The sequence below is a fragment of the Balaenoptera acutorostrata genome, chromosome 4, assembly GCF_949987535.1.
Source record: "Balaenoptera acutorostrata chromosome 4, mBalAcu1.1, whole genome shotgun sequence".
Classification (NCBI taxonomy): domain Eukaryota; kingdom Metazoa; phylum Chordata; class Mammalia; order Artiodactyla; family Balaenopteridae; genus Balaenoptera; species Balaenoptera acutorostrata.
The window spans coordinates 83,950,746-83,969,920 of NC_080067.1; the positions used below are offsets into that span (position 1 = coordinate 83,950,746).

Genomic DNA, 19,175 nt, shown 5'->3' on the forward strand with positions numbered 1-19,175 from the left:
CTCATGCAAAGGGTTTCAATTTTTAGAATTATTACTAGGAAAATAATCCAAGGTTCATTAAATCTTACTGAAAGTATATAAATGAATGAGTAGAAAGAGTAGATAGTGTTCTGAATTGCCTAAATTGGAACTCCTCTAACATGAACTAGTGAGTTTAAGGTATACATGGGATCTTCCCTCTGACCCACAGCCTGGATCCCTGTTCCGTGTAAGCCTAGTTTCTTCAGTGGGTGCTTACTGGCCACTCTCTAACTTTCATTATTGCTGCATTGGATCAACCACCTCCTCCTGGCTTTTTGCCCGGGGCCTCTCAGGGTCTAGCTTTGTGGTAGTGGAATTAGATGGCTTTTTGGGCCCCTTCCTACTTTAGTGTTCTCTGAGTTTTGTGATCACACAATAACCACGAAGGCTCCCATGTTTATCCTCTATGGGGCTTAAATGATCAAGCAGCCGCATTGGTTACCACATCAAGGGGTATTTAGGTGAGCTTATAATCAGAGCAACCTAAAGTCGCCATGCCAATAGTTTGTCAGTCGTTCAGCATAGAATATACATTCTTGTGTTCTTGACTGTTTAAGAGCCTGGTGTTACTACTAATCTAATACTGACTAAATTAGGGTATGGACAGCCTACTTGACCTAAGATTTTATTGCCATTATTTATTAAATGTGATAATTCCAAATTGTCCAAAAAAATTCTTACAATTCATGTTGAAATGTATAGAATCTTTTCTCGAATAACTTTTTAAAATGTTTTCTGAATGATAATACTTGTGATTTGATTCTTGACTAAAGAAGCATTAATTTCTTGCAGGTTTTATTTTTGGAATTGAAGTTGCCACCAAATGGAGAGAGAAAACACCAAGGCAGCAAGAAAACTTTGGGTTCTACCAGAAGAGGGAATGACGATGGATGGAAGCTAAGGCTGGGAAAACAGTTCAGCACTAGTAAGGTGCTCTTTGGGGCAGTCACAGGGCAGAATCTGAACTACTTTTAACATTTTGGTGTCTTGAAAGAATGCTGATGAAATCAAGATCCAATGTAGTCTACCATTTGAACTTATCCAGACAAAAACAAATTGGTTTTTGGTTCAGCTGCCCACAAACACTGTGGAAACATTCCAGCATGGAAAATCTGGATCATAATCTGAGTTAGCAGTTGTGTCCTTCCTATCATTAAAACAGTGTAAAGGTTTGTAAATTCAGACCTATATAGACATTAATTATTGACATGCACTACTCTTGGACTTCTAGTATAATATAATTTCTGTCGTTATATGAACATGAACAAAAAGGTATGGAAGAATTTAAAAAATAAAAAGACAGTCAATATAAATAAAATTTTGTTTTTTTCAATTCCAGAGCAAAATAGTAAGTTTTCCATGTATTTGTTTTGAGAATCTAATTTGTTAATTTCAAAGTAAAATGGAATCACAACCCATGGAAACTGTATGCATGGGACAAAAGAGAGAAAGGCTTAATTTTACATTTTTACTGAATGAATTATCAATGGAAAATAAGGATAAAAAGTACAGCCACAACAGCCATGGAGAGAGCAGTCCAAGTTGCCATTATGTAGAATTTTGACCATAATATTATTAATTATGACTTGCCTGCCCTGGGGAAGTTTCCACAGCTTCATTCTGTAGCAAAACTTTTTATTTAATCGCATTGGCCTTTTTACCTCCCAAGTTTTTGTTCCTTAACGGTTCATTGAATGTCTGTAGCATGGAAAATTCAAAGTTTTAAAAATAAATTTCCTTGATACAAAAACCATGAAAGTATTATGGCAAAAAGAAGACAAAAAAAAAAGACTGGGAAACTTACAATCACATGAGCAATGGAGGAGGAAAATATAAAGAAAAGAGATGATGTAAACAATTGGGTGGGGTGTGGGGAAGCAGCTGTTTTACTAAGTTGACATCTCAATGATTTTTTTTTTAATAGTAGATGTAAATTGACATTACTCAACATTAACATGTTTACATTTTATAATCTACAGTTATTATAGATTTATCATTATGGTGATTTCCAAAATACCCAAATAGTAATTTTATAATAGTAAAGTTGAGTTTAGATACAGGAGTTATCAAATTTAATTTTGAGATTATATTGTTTACTAAAAGATTCTAGTTTGCTATGGAATTTGGACAAGAATCTGATCCTACTTTATTATAATTCTTTGGCAGGATGCTTTAAATAAATTAAGGGCATTACATCCTTTACCAGGCTTGATATTAGAGTGGAGAAGAATCACTAATGCTATTACCAAAGTGGTCTTTCCCCTGCAGCGGGAAAAACGTCTGAATCCTTTCCTTGGAATGGAAAGAATCTATCCTGTATCACAATCACACACTGCTACAGGTAATGAGAAATCTTAAATATGGATAATATCCTGTTTTGCAAAAAAAAATTCATATGTAATATTTGCTTATGATGACCAAGGAATTCAAGTGTTGATCATTGGGTTCAGTGAAGTTCTATAAACATTTATGAAACGCATACTACATCCAAAGCATAGGTGAATATCAGGTAGATAAAGAGATGAAATTTAGTAAGATACAGTTCCTGCTTTCAAGTACTGTATAGAGTAACTTGGATGTCTGAGATTGGATGAGAGTATGGCCAAGAATTAAATATTTTTTGAGTCAGTGATCTTATCTAATTTCAGTCCCAGCCCTATTCTGAATCTCTTAAGAGTCTCTCCAAGTTGAATCTAAGTAGGCCTGTGCAGTAATAAGGGAGTGTCTTACTTTACTCAATCAGAAAAGAAAGCTGTAGAGTCCTTTGCATGTCTTATGGCCCTCTTGGGATAAGTATGCATGTAATCTCATGAAGAAAAAAAAGCATTCTTTTTCTAGGTAGTGCACAACTCCACATATTTGTCAAATGTAATGTGCAGTGGAAGAAAGGGCAGCATTAACACCTTCATAGAGGAGGCATTTTAGTTTGATGGTATAGAATGTGGACTTTGATATCACATTTTCACAAGGTTTGAATCTTGGTGCTAAGAATCTTTAGACAAGGTACTTAACCATTCAGTGCCCAAGTTTCCTCATGTATAAAACAAGATAATAACAGTCCTACCTCACTGGGTCATCCTGAGGATTAAATAAGTCAATACATGTAAAGTGTTTGGAATAACGCGTGGTACATTATCAGTTGTTGCTGTTATTGAGGATGGGGGCACCGTGAGGAGCTGCTTTTCTCTTTGTTTGCTTAGTCTCTGTTCTAAACAATTCCTCTTTTCCTTCTCCCTGTTTAGCTAACCTCTTGGTGCTTCTTGCCTATTTCTTGCCCTGTTATATGCTAATGCTGTAAACTTATGTAAAATAAATTCTTGTTGGTGAAAAAACAATCAACCTAGAGTTTTCAAAGCTTTTGCACATTTATTTGTTGCTTATAAAGCAGAAAGTCGTCAATTCCTTGTTGTTTTCCTGATTGTTTTTCATTATACTATGCCTACATTTAAAGAATATTTTAGAAATACAAGCTTACCTAAGTATAGTAAAGCCCTTTCATTATTAGAATTCATCTTCATGAAGCTATATTCATGTTTTGTAATTTACTTTTGCCATTTTATTTGTCTACCAGTTACCTCATTAATTCAAACACTAGACCTGAATATTAAGTATTGATATTATCATAGAAGAGAAGACAGTGTGCTGAGGCAGAAAGAGACTTGGATTCTTTCCTGTGCTATTTGTTAGCTTTATAAAATTGATTAGGCCATTTAATGCTAATAAGTGTATTAATATCTATCATTAATTGAACACTAATTTTTGCTAAAATTGAAATAACGAGGATATAGTATCAGGAGTTTATTCAGAAAAACAGTATCTGAGATACTTAAGATCTCTGATTCATCTAAAGAAGATGGAATTACATACAGTAGCTAGTAGAGAGCCTGTTAGAATGAAGAGTATCATAAAACAGAGGATTTTTGTGTCACTATGTGTGTATTATAAAAACTGCAGTAGCAGTCAGTTACCCAAACTTTTTGAACAACACCTGTGTGTTTTTGAAAAATTCATCCAATAAGTAAATAAAAAGTAAAATATTTGGGGGAAAGTAAAGGCCATAAGCATTAAAACAAATAGCTTTCTGTTTCCTAGAAAATGTACTAGCCATCTGATTCTAGTTTCTAGTCATGTCAGTGCTACCTACCATTGATTCTTGTGATAAGTGATGAGGAGGAGGAGGAAAACTGGCCAGGTGATATCTAGAAAGTAACGTTCTAGTCACCATCTCTCACTACTACTCCATCTCCTGCATCCTGTGGCCTAACTCCTGTGGCCCCAGTTGTCCCTGTTCAGCACTCAGTTGCTCTTCTGCTTCAGATCCTCTTCTCTGTATCTTGTTTGTTCCTGGCTTTTAAAGGCTTCGACAGTCATTTCTCCTAAGATCCATTTGATTTGTCTTTACTCATTAGTATAACTGCTAGCATTTTATAGTGCTAACTTCTGGTACTCATTTTAGCATAGAAATACTATGATTTATCATATTCTTATCATGGGATTGTTTCTGTAGAACGAGGTTAATTTTAAAACACTGTATTGTAGCTAATTCATATATTCACTTATATCACGATTGGTCTTGTACTTATTATTGTTAGACACATGAACATAATGAAGTGTATTTCATTTAAATTTAGTTTAACAATAACAGAGCCTTCATTTTTAGGATAATTCAGAAATGGTATTCGTGTTAAAGTAAATGTCAGATTTCCCCTCTTCCCTTCCCCCCCCTAATTTTATGTCTTCATTCTGCTTGATTTTAGGACGAATAACCTTTATAGAACCAAATATTCAGAATGTACCAAGAGATTTTGAGATCAAAATGCCAACACTAGTAGAGGAAAGCCCACCTTCCCAAGCCCTAGGCAAAGGCCTACTTCCTACTGGCAGGTAGACTCTATTTCTCTTTATTTGGGTTAATATACTTTTGGGAGTATGAATGGCTCAGAAATAGCCTATTGGACAAATAATGAAATCAGTTTAATTTTCTGTTCCAGGCATACACATTTCTATTCTATTTCAAATCCTGAGTCTGTCTATAAAGAAGCTAGTTGATGGCAAAAAGCTGAAAATCTGGGTCACTAATTAAATCAACCAGCACTATATGCTTGTTTAAGTCAAATACTAAAGGGACAAGTTTAGCAGTGTCTGGTACATCCCCCCTCCTGCCCTCTCCATATGCTCACAAAAGGAAGAAAAAGCACAGATCATTTATATTAGATATGGTCAATGAGATTTACTGAATTGAGTAAAGCAGTTTGTTGGAAAGGTTATTACAGAAATACCTTACTTCCTGTTTAATTGAAGGTTTGCTGAACGAGGTCTAGTATATTTGTTAAGCTTTAAAGTGTGTTTCAAATAAGGTTTTTAAATTTCTTAGATGGAAATATTGACTTACTGAAAAACTCAGACCATTTTCATATATTTAAGACTACTTCATGTCAGGCTGATGATGTTTTTCGCACAACAGAGGAGGAAAAAAGAAGGGTTGTGGCCTGAACCCCAGGCATCAGGCAGAGATGGAGGAGAGAGCCTCAGACAAAGGAATGCCATTTTCAGTTAGCATGAGACATGCCTTTGTGCCTTTCCCAGGTAAGGTGACCGATGATGTTTTTTGAGCTTCTTTTTGCTGTGGGAATGGTTTTCAAAGCACTGATAAAGCCTGAATTATGAATAAGACTCAGAAGAATACATTAGTTCGTCCATCTTCCTCTCTGTGGTGGAGCCTGTTTTTCCCCTTCATGTTGCCAGGTTTATAACAGTCAGTCATTATTGTCTTCATGATCTGCTCTGTGGGAAACCTCTGTGCTGTTTGCTCAGCATCCTGCTGAAATCATGTAATCCTGGGTCACTGTAAACCTTTTTGCAAAATCCAGTGAATTTTGTTAGTTGTCATCCTCTTTGACTTCTCTACAGCATTTGTCGCTCTGTCAACCCTCTCTTTCCTCAGTTTCTCTCCCCCCACCCCGACCTCTAAGGACACAACGTTTTGTTTTTTTTTTGGTCTCTTTCTAACTTGTTTTGCTCTTTTGTTTCTTCTCCACTTCTCCCCACTGCTGCTTCCTATTGCAGGGGGTAACCCTCAAGGCTATCTTACTTCTGTCTGACCTCTCCTCAGTACTCATCATCAAAACATTTGGAAGTCATGATCTATCTCCCAGATCATCCCTATTATTTGTATACATATTTGCTCTTTTACCTTTTGCCACCTGGCAGCTCTGGGTGAGTGCAGTTAACCAGCTGAATTTATTTGAATTCTGTCAGAAAGTTATATTCCAAGGGTGAATTCAGGTCTATGATAGTATAACCCATTTGGCAATTTTCAGCTTTGCTTTTTAAATATGAACTACCAGCATTTTACCATTGTAACTATATTTAAGTATTCAGTTCTGTGGCATTAAGTACATTCACATTGTGGTGCAGCCATTACCACCATCCATCTCCAGAACTTTTCATTATCCCCACCTGAAACTCTGTACCCATTAAATATAACTTTCCCCCCGGACTCCCACAGCCCCTGGCAACCACCATTCTATTTTCTGTCCCTATGAATTTGACCACTCGAGATCATATAATATTTGTACTTTTGTGCCTGGCTTATTTCACGTAGCATAGTGTCTTCAAGGTTTATTCATGTTGTAGCAATCGTGTCAGAATTTCTTTCTTTTTTAAGGCCAAATAATATTTCATGATATTTATTTATTCTTACCTAAATAATAAAATTGTGTTTAACACAACAATATTTTATACTGATTCTGTTTAAAATTGTAAAATTAATTTAAATTCAATGTATATGGATTTAACCTGAAAATTTCTGCCATTTAAATGTAGTGTTTAGTTAACTATCTAAAATAATTCTTGATGGGGTTTATCCCAGGAATGCAAGGATTCTTCAATATATGCAAATCAATCAATGTGGTAAACCATATTAACAAATTGAAGAAGAAAAACCATATGATCATCTCAATAGATGCAGAAAAAGCTTTCGACAAAATTCAACAGCCATTTATGATAAAAACCCTCCAGAAAGTAGGCATAGAGGGAACTTACCTCAACATAATAAAGGCCATATATGACAAACCCACAGCCAACATCGTTCTCAGTGATGAAAAACTGAAACCATTTCCACTAAGATCAGGAACAAGACAAGGTTGTCCACTCTCACCACTATTATTCAACATAGTTTTGGAAGTTTTAGCCACAGCAGTCAGAAAAGAAAAAGAAATAAAAGGAATCCAAATCGGAAAAGAAGAAGTAAAGCTGTCACTGTTTGCAGATGACATGATACTATACATAGAGAATTCTAAAGATGCTACCAGAAAACTACTAGAGCTAATCAATGAATTTGGTAAAGTAGTAGGATACAACATTAATGCACAGAAATCTCTTGTATTCCTATACACTAATGATGAAAAATCTGAAAGAGAAATTAAGGAAACACTCCCATTTACCACTGCAGCAAAAAGAATAAAATACCTAGGAATAAACCTACCTAAGGAGACAAAAGACCTGTATACAATAAACTATAAGACACTGATGAAAGAAATTAAAGATGATACAGATGGAGAGATATACCATGTTCTTGGATTGGAAGAATCAACATTGTGAAAATGACTATACTACCCAAAACAATCTACAGATTCAGTGCAATCCCTATCAAACTACCAATGACATTTTTCACAGAGCTAGAACAAAACATTTCACAATTTGTATGAAAACACAAAAGACCCCGAATAGCCAAAGCAATCTTGAGAAAGAAAAACAGAGCTAGACGAATCAGGCGCCCAGACTTCAGACTATACTACAAAGCTACAGTAATCAAGACAGTATGGTACTGGCGCAAAAACAGAAATATAGATCAATGGAACAGGATAGAAAGCCCAGAGATAAACCCACGCACATATGGTCACCTTATCTTTGATAAAGGAGGCAAGAATATACAATGGAGAAAAGACAGCCTCTTCAACAAGTGGTGCTGGGAAAACTGGACAGCTACATGTAAAAGAATGAAATTAGAACACTCCCGAATACCATACACAAAAACAAACTCATAATGGATTAAAGACCTAAATGTAAGGCCAGACACTATAAAACTCTTAGAGGAAAATATAGGCAGAACACTCTATAACATAAATCACAGCAAGATCCTTTTTGACCCACCTCCTAGAGAAATGGAACTAAAAACAAAAATAAACAAATGGGGCCTAATGAAAATTAAAAGCTTTTGCACAGCAAAGGAAAGCATAAACAAGACGAAAAGAGAACCCTCAGAATGGGAGGAAATATTTGCAAATGAAGCAACTGACAACAGATTAATCTCCAAAATTTACAAGCAGCTCATTTAGCTCAATATCAAAAAAACAAACAACCCAATCCAAAAATGGGCAGAAGACCTAAATAGACATTTCTCCAAAGAAGATATACAGATTGCCAACAAACACATGAAAGGATGCTCAATATCATTAATCATTAGAGAAATGCAAATCAAAACTACAATGAGGTATCACCTCACACTGGTCAGAATGGCCATCATCAAGAAATCTGCAAACAATAAATGCTGGAGAAAAGGTAACCCTCTTGCACTGTTGGTGGGAATGTAAACTGATACAGCCACTATGGAGAACAGTATGGAGGGTCCTTAAAAAACTAAAAATAGAACTACCATACGACCCAGCAATCCCACTACTGGGCATATACCCTGAGAAAACCATAATTCAAAAAGAGTCATGTACCAAAATGTTCATTGCAGCTCTATTTACAGTAGCCAGGACATGGAAGCAACCTAAGTGTCCATCGACAGATGAATGGATAAAGAAGATGTGGCACATATATACAATGGAATATTATTCAGCCATAAGAGGAAACGAAACTGAGTTATTTGTAGTGAGGTGGATGGACTTAGAGTCTGTCATACAGAGTGAAGTAAGTCAGGAAGAGAAAAACAAATACCGTATGCTAACAGGTATATATGGAATCTAAAAAAAAAAATGGTTCTGATGAACCTAGGGGCAGGACAGGAATAAAGACGCAGACATAGAGAATGGACTTGAGGACACGGGGAGGGGGAAGTGTAAGCTGGGATGAATTGAGAGTGGCCTGGACTTATATATGCTACTAAATGTAAAATAGATACTAGGGGGAAGCAGCCGCATAGCACAGGGAGATCAGCTCAGTGCTTTGTGACCACCTAAAGGGGTGGGATAGGGAGGGTGGGAGGGAGATGCAAGAGGGAGGAGATATGGGGCTATATGTATATGTATAGCTGATTCACTTTGTTATAAAGCAAAACTAACACATCATTGTAAAGCAATTATACTCCAATAAAGATGTTAAATAAAAATAAAATAATTCTTGATATATGGTTGGATTTAAGTCTTGTCATTTGTATTTTGTTCTATCTGTTCTTTATTCTTTTTTAAAAACTGGAAATGACTATTTTTGTTATTGTTTTATTTCCTCTATTATCTTTTTAACTCTATATCTTAGATAGTTGAGAGTTTACAATATGCATCACATCACAGTCTAGCTTCAAATAATTTTGTACCACTTCATCCGTAACGTAAGGAGTGTTTTTCCATTTCCCATTTTTTGTAATACATTTAACTTCTATGACTATTATAAACTTTGCTATGTAGGGTTTTTTTTGCTGTAAACAGTTATGACCTTTCAAAGAAATCAAGAAACAAAAGTGTCTTTTCTATCTGTTCACTTTTTTACCCTTCCTGGCACTCTTTGTTCTTTGAAGTAGACTCAAGTTTCCATCTATTATCAATTTTCTTCACCCAGAGTACTTCTTTAAGGTTTTTTTTGTAGTGCAGTTCTACTGACAGTGATTTCTCTTAGCATTTCCATGTCTAAATTTCTCTATTTTATCCTCACTTTTGTAAGAATTTTTTATTTGACATAGATTTATGGGTTTATAGTCCTTCTCTTTTAGCACTTTAAATATATATTTCCATTAGCTTATGGTTTGCATTATTTCTGATGAGAAGTACACCACTATTTTTCTTGCTATTCCTCCAAGTATAATATATTTTTTCCCAGGATGCTTTTTTGATTCTTTAAATTCGTTATTCAGTTTTAGCAATTCGATTTGGGTGTGTCTCTGGGTGGTTTTTTATGCTTTACTATTTGGGCTTTTGAGTTTGCCGAATTTCCTGAGTTCACTTAGGTTTTTTTTTTTTCTTCTTCTTCTTAATCTATGTGCTTATATTTTTCATTAAATTTGGAACATTTTCAACCATTATTTCTTATAATATTTTTGTCCCTATTTTGCCCTTTTTTCCTATTACTCCAAATATACATGTGTAATACCACTTAGTATAGTCCCACAGATCACTGAACCTTTTTTTCTTTTCTTCTTTATTTCCCTCTCTTCATTTTTTTAAACTCTGTACTGAAATGGATATTTTCTATTGACTGTTTTAATGTTGACTGATCTTTTCTTCTACAGTGTCTAATTGCTGTCATATCCTTTTAGTGAATTTTACATTTCAGATATTGTATTTTCAGTTTTAGAATGTTAATTTTTTATATAGTTTTCATTACTTTATTGTAATTCACTATTTGTCCCATCATCATTTTTATATTTCTTTAAATTCCTGAACATATTAAAATTCCGTCATCTCTGTAATTTCTGAGTCATTTTTCTATTGACTGAATTTTCTCCTAGTCAGAGTTAGATTTTCCTGGTTCTTCATATGTCTAGTATTTTTTTATTGTATGCTGAACATTATGGTTACTACATTGTTAACTCTTTGGATTTTGTAGTCTTCATTTATAGCATTTTCTTCTGGCAGGCAGTTAATTTACTTTCACATCAGCTTGATCATTTTGAGACTTTTAAAGCTTTGTGAGCAGATGTTTAGAGTAGCCTTTACTCTAGGGCTAGATTAACCTTCATTGTAAGGTTTGGCCTTACTGCGGTCTCTACTTTGTGCTCAAGTTGTTCAGCAGGGTTTCTCCACTCAGTCTGGTCAGAGCGTGAACATCTTTCAACATTCAAGAGTATGTTGTTCAAGTAGTTCAGCTGACAGCTGAACTTTGATAATAGCTATTTCTTTAGTGTTTGTTCTTTGCCTGGTTCTCTGAACTTTCTCCCTGCACAGTTTAGTATTTGGTCAAAAATCCAAAGGGATTACTGTGCATATTTCTGGTGATCCTTTTATGCACAGTTCCTTTCTCTCCAAAAATTTCACAAGTTCTAGCAGCCTCAGCAGGCCCAAATTACACTTTCTTCTTCCAGCTCAGAGACCACAGTGCTTTGTTTCATCTCTTTCCCTGCTCTGCCTCCATTCATAAACTTGAGACAGTTGCATGGCTCCTCTTATCTCCCCTCTCCTTCCCCTTTCTCAGGGATTGTAGTCCTGCATTGCCTATTGTCCAACATCTGAAAACTTATTTCATAGTTTGTCCAGTTTTATTTTGTTTAGGGAAGAAAGGCCATAAAAGTTGTGGTCATTTGTTTCAAATCAGTATTTATATATTTTTGAATTGGTTATTCATTCACATAGTTCAGAAATCAAAATATATAAGAGGTATATGTTGAGAAACTGCTTCCTTCCCTGTCCTAGCTACCCTGTTATGTACAACTCTTATAGTTAATTACATATTTGAGTTTCGTATATATCCTTCCAGTATTTCTTTATGCAGATACAAGCAAATATGAATATGTACTATTTTCTTCCTCTGTTCTTACACAAGCATAAGCATTCCATATACACTGTTGTTTGCTTTGTTTTTTTGTTTAATATTTTTATGCTGAAGACTTGTGATTATCAGTAAAGAAATTTGAATGTAAACCAGTTTAATCTGTGTGCAGATAATCTTTGCAGCAGCCTGTGGGCTTGTTTACTGAGTTACAGAGTAAAAAAACCTGTTTAATTTTGATAGATATTGTCAAATTGCCATCTAATGGGACACAGTTACCATTTACTTCCAAGTAACAATGTATGAGTGTTTTTTTCTCCACAGCCTTGCCACAGAATGTGCCATCCAACCTCTGGATTTTTACAAGTAGAAAAGAATTGTTTCTTGTTATAGAGTTAATTTGCATTTCTTTTATTGTGAATGAAGTTAAGCATTCTTTAATAGGTTTAAGGTTCTTTTGTTTTTATTAGTTCTGTGAATTGCTTGTTTATATTTTGTTCTTGATTTACAGCACCTCTTTTATACAATATAGCAATGAGTCCTTTGTGATATCAGTTGCAAATATTTTTCTACTTTTTCTTTAACCATGTTTTTGCTTGTTTTATTTTGTTTTTGCCATGCATAGCCAGTCATTTCTAGTCCATAGACAAATTATTTGAATCCTCTTAATTATTTGAATATTCTTTTTCACATATAGGCCACTTGACCGTTTTTTGTTGAACAAGTTTATTTTCAAAGCAGAGCACACATTTCTCTCCAGCCCCCTTAAAATGTCAACACACATTAGAAACCAATTTCTTTATTCACTCATTCATTCATTCCTTCAACAACCATTTGTTAAGGACCTATTAGGTACCAGGAACTGGGCATTTCTGTAGAATGCAAAGGAGGATTGTCTCCCATCCCTAATGGCTCAGTGTTACATGCGAGAGGCATGAAAGAACCATTTTAGATTATGTGTCAGTGCTATAGGAACACTGAGGAAAGCACTACCACAGTGGTAACGGGCAGAGGTCAAGGGTGGCTTTACATATATTACATATCCTCGAAAGCTAAGCAAAAAATTTTTACATGTTACAGAGCTGAATTGCATCATATTAAGAGCAAGGTTTTAGCTTTTTCTGGTTTGAGCTTTTTTACGTGATCTCACGGTTGTATGTTGGAACTAAATTTCTGTCATCCTGCTCAGTGTTATAAAACTTGGTTTTGTCTTTGTACCGACTTTTCTAAAATCATTTCTATTTCAGGTGGTTTAATATTAGCTGCTGATTACTCTCAACTTGAGCTGAGGATCTTGGCTCATTTATCCCACGATCATCGTCTCATTCAAGTACTAAACACTGGAGCTGATGTTTTCAGGAGTATTGCAGCTGAATGGAAGATGATTGAGCCAGAGTCTGTTGGGGATGATCTGAGGCAACAAGCAAAACAGGTGGTCTTTACTGAACATGTTTAACATAAATGAGAATTTTTACGATTCAAAAAAAATTTTTTTAACTATCTCAGTCATTTGTGGTTGAGGAGTGATTTCTCCCTCTTTGGATTTTTCACAACATTCATCTGAGCCTGTCTCATGGTATTCATATTTTCCTTTGTAGAGTCAATAGAAAGAATCAGGTAGACTTAGTCCGAGCCTACTTAGTTCTGGGAAATCTATATGCATTAGTGGTAGATATTGTGGTGGTGGTGGTAGATATTGTGTGTGTGTGTGTGTGTGTATTTTTAAAATCTCTAGCCTGTAAGCACACATATATTTATCTTTTTATATTCACACACATTGAGCCACGGTGCCTTTCATAGAAGGGTGCTCTCTGAATGTTTGTTGAAAAATAAATATTGCTGAGCTGCGGATTATAATCAATAACTATTAGCTTTTTAGTTATTTTAAGATTTATTTATTATTATTTTTTTAAATAAATTTATTTTATTTATTTATTTTTGGCTGTGTTGGGTCTTCGTTGCTGCTCACAGGCTTTCTCTAGTTGCGGTGAGCAGGGGCTACTCTTTGTTGCGGTGCGCGGGCTTCTCATTGCAGTGGCTTCTCTTGTTGCGGAGCACGGGCTCTAGGCACGCGGGCTTCAGTAGTTGCGGCACGCGGGCTCTGTAGTTGTAGCTCATGGGCTCTAGAGTGCAGGCTCGGTAGTTGTGGCGCACGGGCTTAGCTGCTCCGCGGCATGTGGGATCTTCATGGACTGGTGATTGAACCTGTGTCCCCTGTATTGGCAGGCAGATTCTTAACCACTGCGCCACCAGGGAAACCCAGCTTTTTAGTTTTTTGAGCCCATTGGTTAGCTAATCTGCCTGTGAAACTTCATACTGCCCTTGGACTTTTCACATGGGCCCATATTAGTTCCTACTTCTGGATGACTCTTGGGCACAGGGAAAATCAAAGGCCACATTCACACTGTTCCCTGGCCTAAATTAACACTGATATTTGCTTATCACATGACCTGTGGGAAATCTGATGCCCTTTTCAAGAGAGCAGGATTGTTGGCTGAGGTAAAGGCATACCACCTCTAAGATCCTGCTTTACTAGTTTTACATTTACACTTGTTACTCACAGCTGTGATTCTTGACTGGCTCATTAGGCATGAAACACTTCCTCTCACCACTGCCTGTTTAGCACCAACACTTGTTTCTTCCACTATTTAGAAAGCCAGCTTTGTCCTCTCTATTTAATCCTCTCAGATTAAATCCTGCATTTAGCAAGAATCAAACCCTAAGTTAAATAGGTAATATTCCAATATTTAATCCTCGTAGTAAATACACGAAATAGGTTTTATTATTATTATTCCCATTTTACATAGGAGGAAACCAAGGCACAGAAAGTTAGTAGTTTGCTTAAGGTCATATAGCTATAAGTGGTGGAGCCAGGATAAGTTCAGAATGACAGAACTTAGACATTCTGACTCCATAATCTAAACGTTTATACACTGATGATAGCTGCCTCTATTTAATAAGTTCTTGCATGATTTAATAGTGTTTATGCTATACCAGTTTTTTTTTCTTGAATTGCCATGCACTGAACCATCTAATCTAGATCTCAGTCTTGCTGAGATATCAGCTAGCACTAGGTAATATCTGAATTAAGAAAAAAAAGTGTAAAAAGACCAAAAAGGAAAAGAAAACAGGAGTGAAAAAAATCCCTCTCAATGTAATTTTTAAAAAAAATTATTTTGGAAAGTATTTTGGATTTTGATAATCATTTTTTGCAAGTTATCTTTTTAAATTTTATTTAACAATATTTATATAGATCTTGCTTTATGTCAGGTGGTATCCTACACCACACAGACACACACACACACACGCATGCGCACATACACACGTATATAAAATAACTCATCTAATCCTAACAAACTCATGATGTAGGTATTACTGTCCTCATTTTATAGTTGAAGAAACTGAGATACAAGGTAGCTTGTGCAAGATAATACCTCTTGTAAATGGTGGAACTAGGATTTGAACCCAGGCAATACTTATTACTAAATCAGTTTCTTTATTGACCTATTTAGACCATTTTCCTCCACTACTCCCAAAATTTTCTTAAAAGTTTGTGTTTAACCCAAATGAATTCTGCAATTGTGGGATTTCAGGTGGCTGTGAGATGAAGAGGATATTATTTCCAATGACGTCCTCCCTATTATGAAGCTATGTAGTCTACTCTTCCTGCTTTTTTAGTGCTATTCAAAGGTGAGGAGAGGAATGTTTGTAATGCTTCTCTTTCCTGACTCCTAGGCACTTCTTTAAGCAGCAGTTAATGAAGTATTAGGAGTAGAAAGCTTCTCTGAAGACTTCTGGATAAATGACAGTCAGAAATATTTCCTTTTAAACCACTAGGGTTATTTTCTTAACACACACACACACTCATATTCATTCATATTCTGCCCCTTCTTCTCTTTCTCCCCACACCTCAAAAAGTATTGCTAAAAGGCAGTAAAGGCGCTCACTGGATATCAGCTTCTATGGATCTAACCCACCAAAGCAAATCTAATCATTTCTTTGACTCACTATGAAAAGTTTACCAAATCTCAATCCTAATGAACTTTTTATGTTTACATTTTATGTAGTTATGATCTATAATTTACTTACTGAGTGTGATGAGTCCCTTTCAGATTTGCTATGGAATCATTTATGGAATGGGAGCTAAATCTTTGGGAGAGCAGATGGGTATTAAAGAAAATGATGCTGCTTTTTACATTGACTCCTTCAAATCCAGATATACCGGTAAGGAAGCATTGAATGTTAATTATCTTCTAGATACTATTCTTCTCAACTCTCTTTCCATATTATATTTTTAAAAATTTGTGTTACACAACTACTGAGCCTGCGCGTCTGGAGCCTGTGCTCCGCAACAAGAGAGGCCACAATAGTGAGAGGCCCGCGCACCGCGATGAAGAGTGGCCCCCACTTGCCACAACTGGAGAAAGCCATAGCACGAAAACGAAGACCCAACATAGCAATCAATCAGTCAATAAAGAAATCTTAAAAAAAAAAAAAAAAAAAAAAAAAAAAAAAAATTTGTGTTACAGAATTTTCTATTAACAGAAGTTTTCATCAAGCATTGTTGATTAAATAACGTCAACCTTACTTAGAGATGTGCTTTTTTCATAAAAGTAGGGACAGAAATGGAATAGCAAAATGAAGTTGATGTATATGCTACTGTGTCGTTGTGAAAATCTTATAAAATCTAGGAATTGTCCTGTGCTTTAGGTTTACATAGCTTTATCTTGAAACAGTAAACCATTGAGTAAATGTACCAGAAACTGTGAGAGAAAAATTGCTTTTATAGAGCAGTTTGAATATCACCATTTTAAATTCTCTCTTCTTTTGGCAGTTTATTGAGGTAATTTGCACACAATAAAATTCACCTTTTTTAGTTGTATAGTTTTATGAATTTTGAGAAATGCACGCAATCATACTGTCTACATTACAGCTGAGGTATGGAACCATCACCTCATCATCTCAAACAGTTCCTTTATGCCCCTTTGTAATCAACTCTGTCCCCAGTCCCCAAAAAGAAAAACTTTTATTCACACATGACATGGTCTTGTACATAGAAAATCATGTGAATTCAACAGAAACAACTACTAGAACAAATAAGTAAATTTGGCACAGGTTCCCACCATACAAGGTCAGTTTGTAAAAATCAGTTGTTTTTTTTTTTTTTTCCTGTTTTTTGGCCATGCCAGCATGGCATGCGGGATCATAGTTCCCTACCAGGGATGAAACCCATGCCCCCTGCAATGGAAGTGTGGTGTCTTAACCACTGGACCACCAGGGAAGTCCCTGAATCAGTTGTATTTTTATATACTAGCAATAAACAATTAGTGAATGAAGTAAAAATAAAACCATTTACAATAACATCAAAAAACATGAAATACTTGGGATAAATTTAACAGAGTATGTGCAAGACTTTATTGAAAACTCCAAAGCAATCCTGAGAGAAATTGAAGAACACTTAAGTAAATGTGAGGTTTACCATGTTAATTTATTAGAAGGCACAATATTGTTATGATCACGGTTCTCTGTAAATTGTTCTATAGATTCAATGCATTTCCAATCAAAATATCATTAGATTTTTGTGTCAAATTTAACAAGCTGATTCTAAATTTATATGGAAATTCAAAGGGCCTGGAATAACTAGAATAATTTTTTGGGGAAAAGTACAATGTTGATTACTTACACTCCTTGGTTTCAAAATTTATTATAAAACTACAATAATCAAGATAGGTATAAGGGTAGACGCAGGGGACAATGAAACACAATAGAGCATCAGGAAATAGACCTATACATATATGGTGAATTGATTTTCAACAAAGTTGCCATGGTAATTCAGTGGAGGAAAGATGGTCATGTCAACAACTGGTGCTAGAACAACTGGATACCAGTATGGTAAAAAAATGAACTTCTACTTTTATCTCATACTATATTCAAAAATTAACTTGATATGAAACACGGACCTAAAAGTAAAAACTAGAACTATCAATCTTGCAGAAGAAAAGGGAGAGGAGCTTTATGACATTGAGGTAGGCAACAATTTCTTAGGTGATAATAACACTGAATTAATCATAAAAAATAAATATTGATAAAAGACACCATTAAGAAAATATAAAGTCAAGCCACAGACTGAGAGGAAATATTTATAGTTCCTGTTATCTAACAAAGGACTTGCATCCAGAATATATAAAGAACTCTTACAACTCAATACTTAGAAAGTAAATCATGCAATAAAATAAAGTTCAAAAATTTGAACAGACACTTCACAAAAGAAAATATGTGAATAACTACATCAAGTGTTATCGTCATTTGTTCTCAGGGAAAAGCAAGTTAAAACCACAAAGAGATACCATTATAGAAACACTAGAATGCTAAAATTTTAAAACATTGTGTCTCTTTTACATTGCTGATTGGTTGTAAAATGGTACGACCACTTCGGAAGACAATATGGCTCTTTCATATAAAGTAAAACATACACTTAACTTTATGATTCTGCAATTCTACTATTGGATGGTTGCCCAAGAAAAATGAAAACATATTTCCAAAGAAAGACTTGTATGTGAATGTTACAGCAGTTTTATTCATAACAGCCAAAGACTGGAAATGTTAAACAACAAAACTCCTAGTGAGTAAATTAAAAAAAATTTTTCCCCAGTTTTATTGAGTTATAATTGACACACAGCACTTTATAAGTTTAAGGTGTACAGCATAATCATTTGACTTACATACATCATGAAATGATTACCACATAGATTTAGTGAGCGTACGTCATCTCATATTGATACAACATTAAAGAAATAGAAAAAAAAGATTTTTTCCTTGTGATGAGAACTCTTAGGATTTGCTCTCTTAACAGTTTTCATATATAACATTCAACAGTGTTAATTAGCTTTATCGTGTTGTACATTTCATTCCTAGTACTTATTTATCTTATAACTGGAAGTTTGTACCTTTTGACCACCATCACCCATTCCCTCTCCTCCCACTCCCCACCTCTGGTAGCCACAAATCTAATCTCTTTTTCTATGAGTTTGTTTTTGAAGTATATTTGAACTACAAACTATGTTAATTCCTGGTATACAACACAGTGATTTGATATTTCTATACATTTCAAAATGGTCACCATGGTAAGTCTAGTTGTCATCTGTCACCATACAAAGATATTACATAGTTATTGACTATATTCCCCACACTGTACATTTCATTCCTGTGACTCATGTGTTTTGTAACTGAAAGTTTGTGCCTCTTAGTCTCCCTCACCTATTTTTCTCCTCCCCCCAACTCCCTCCCCTCTGGCAACCATCTGTTTGTTCTCTGTATCTATTACTCCATTTCTTTATCAACTGAGTAAATTTATTAAAGTCAAATTGGTTTTATTCAGTGATTCATGAGTCGGGCAACATCCCATCTAGCACTGGAAAGGAACTCCACTGAACTGTAGAAGAGGAAAGTTTTTTAAAAACAGAAAGGGGGTAGGTGGATAAGGAAATATTAGCAAAGAATGCATTGTTTCA

The 19,175-nt window shown here is 35.2% G+C and overlaps 1 protein-coding gene across 10 annotated transcripts in view; it reads left to right on the forward strand.

Moving 5' to 3' along the window:
- Positions 1-19,175, forward strand: part of POLQ (DNA polymerase theta) — a 120,254-nt gene that overhangs the window by 88,009 nt on the left and 13,070 nt on the right. For 7 of the 10 annotated variants that reach the window (XM_007181854.2, XM_057545837.1, XM_057545838.1 and 4 more), the window contains 6 exons: positions 814-951; positions 2,188-2,362; positions 4,779-4,905; positions 5,486-5,607; positions 12,912-13,096; positions 15,777-15,888. In XM_007181854.2, the coding sequence (XP_007181916.2) occupies positions 814-951; positions 2,188-2,362; positions 4,779-4,905; positions 5,486-5,607; positions 12,912-13,096; positions 15,777-15,888 (859 nt within the window). Of the gene's footprint in view, positions 1-813; positions 1,191-2,187; positions 2,363-4,778; positions 4,906-5,485; positions 5,608-12,911; positions 13,097-15,257; positions 15,355-15,776; positions 15,889-19,175 lie in introns of those variants that run through there. The other 3 variants (XR_009008219.1, XR_009008220.1, XM_057545842.1) reach the window with 3 other exon arrangements.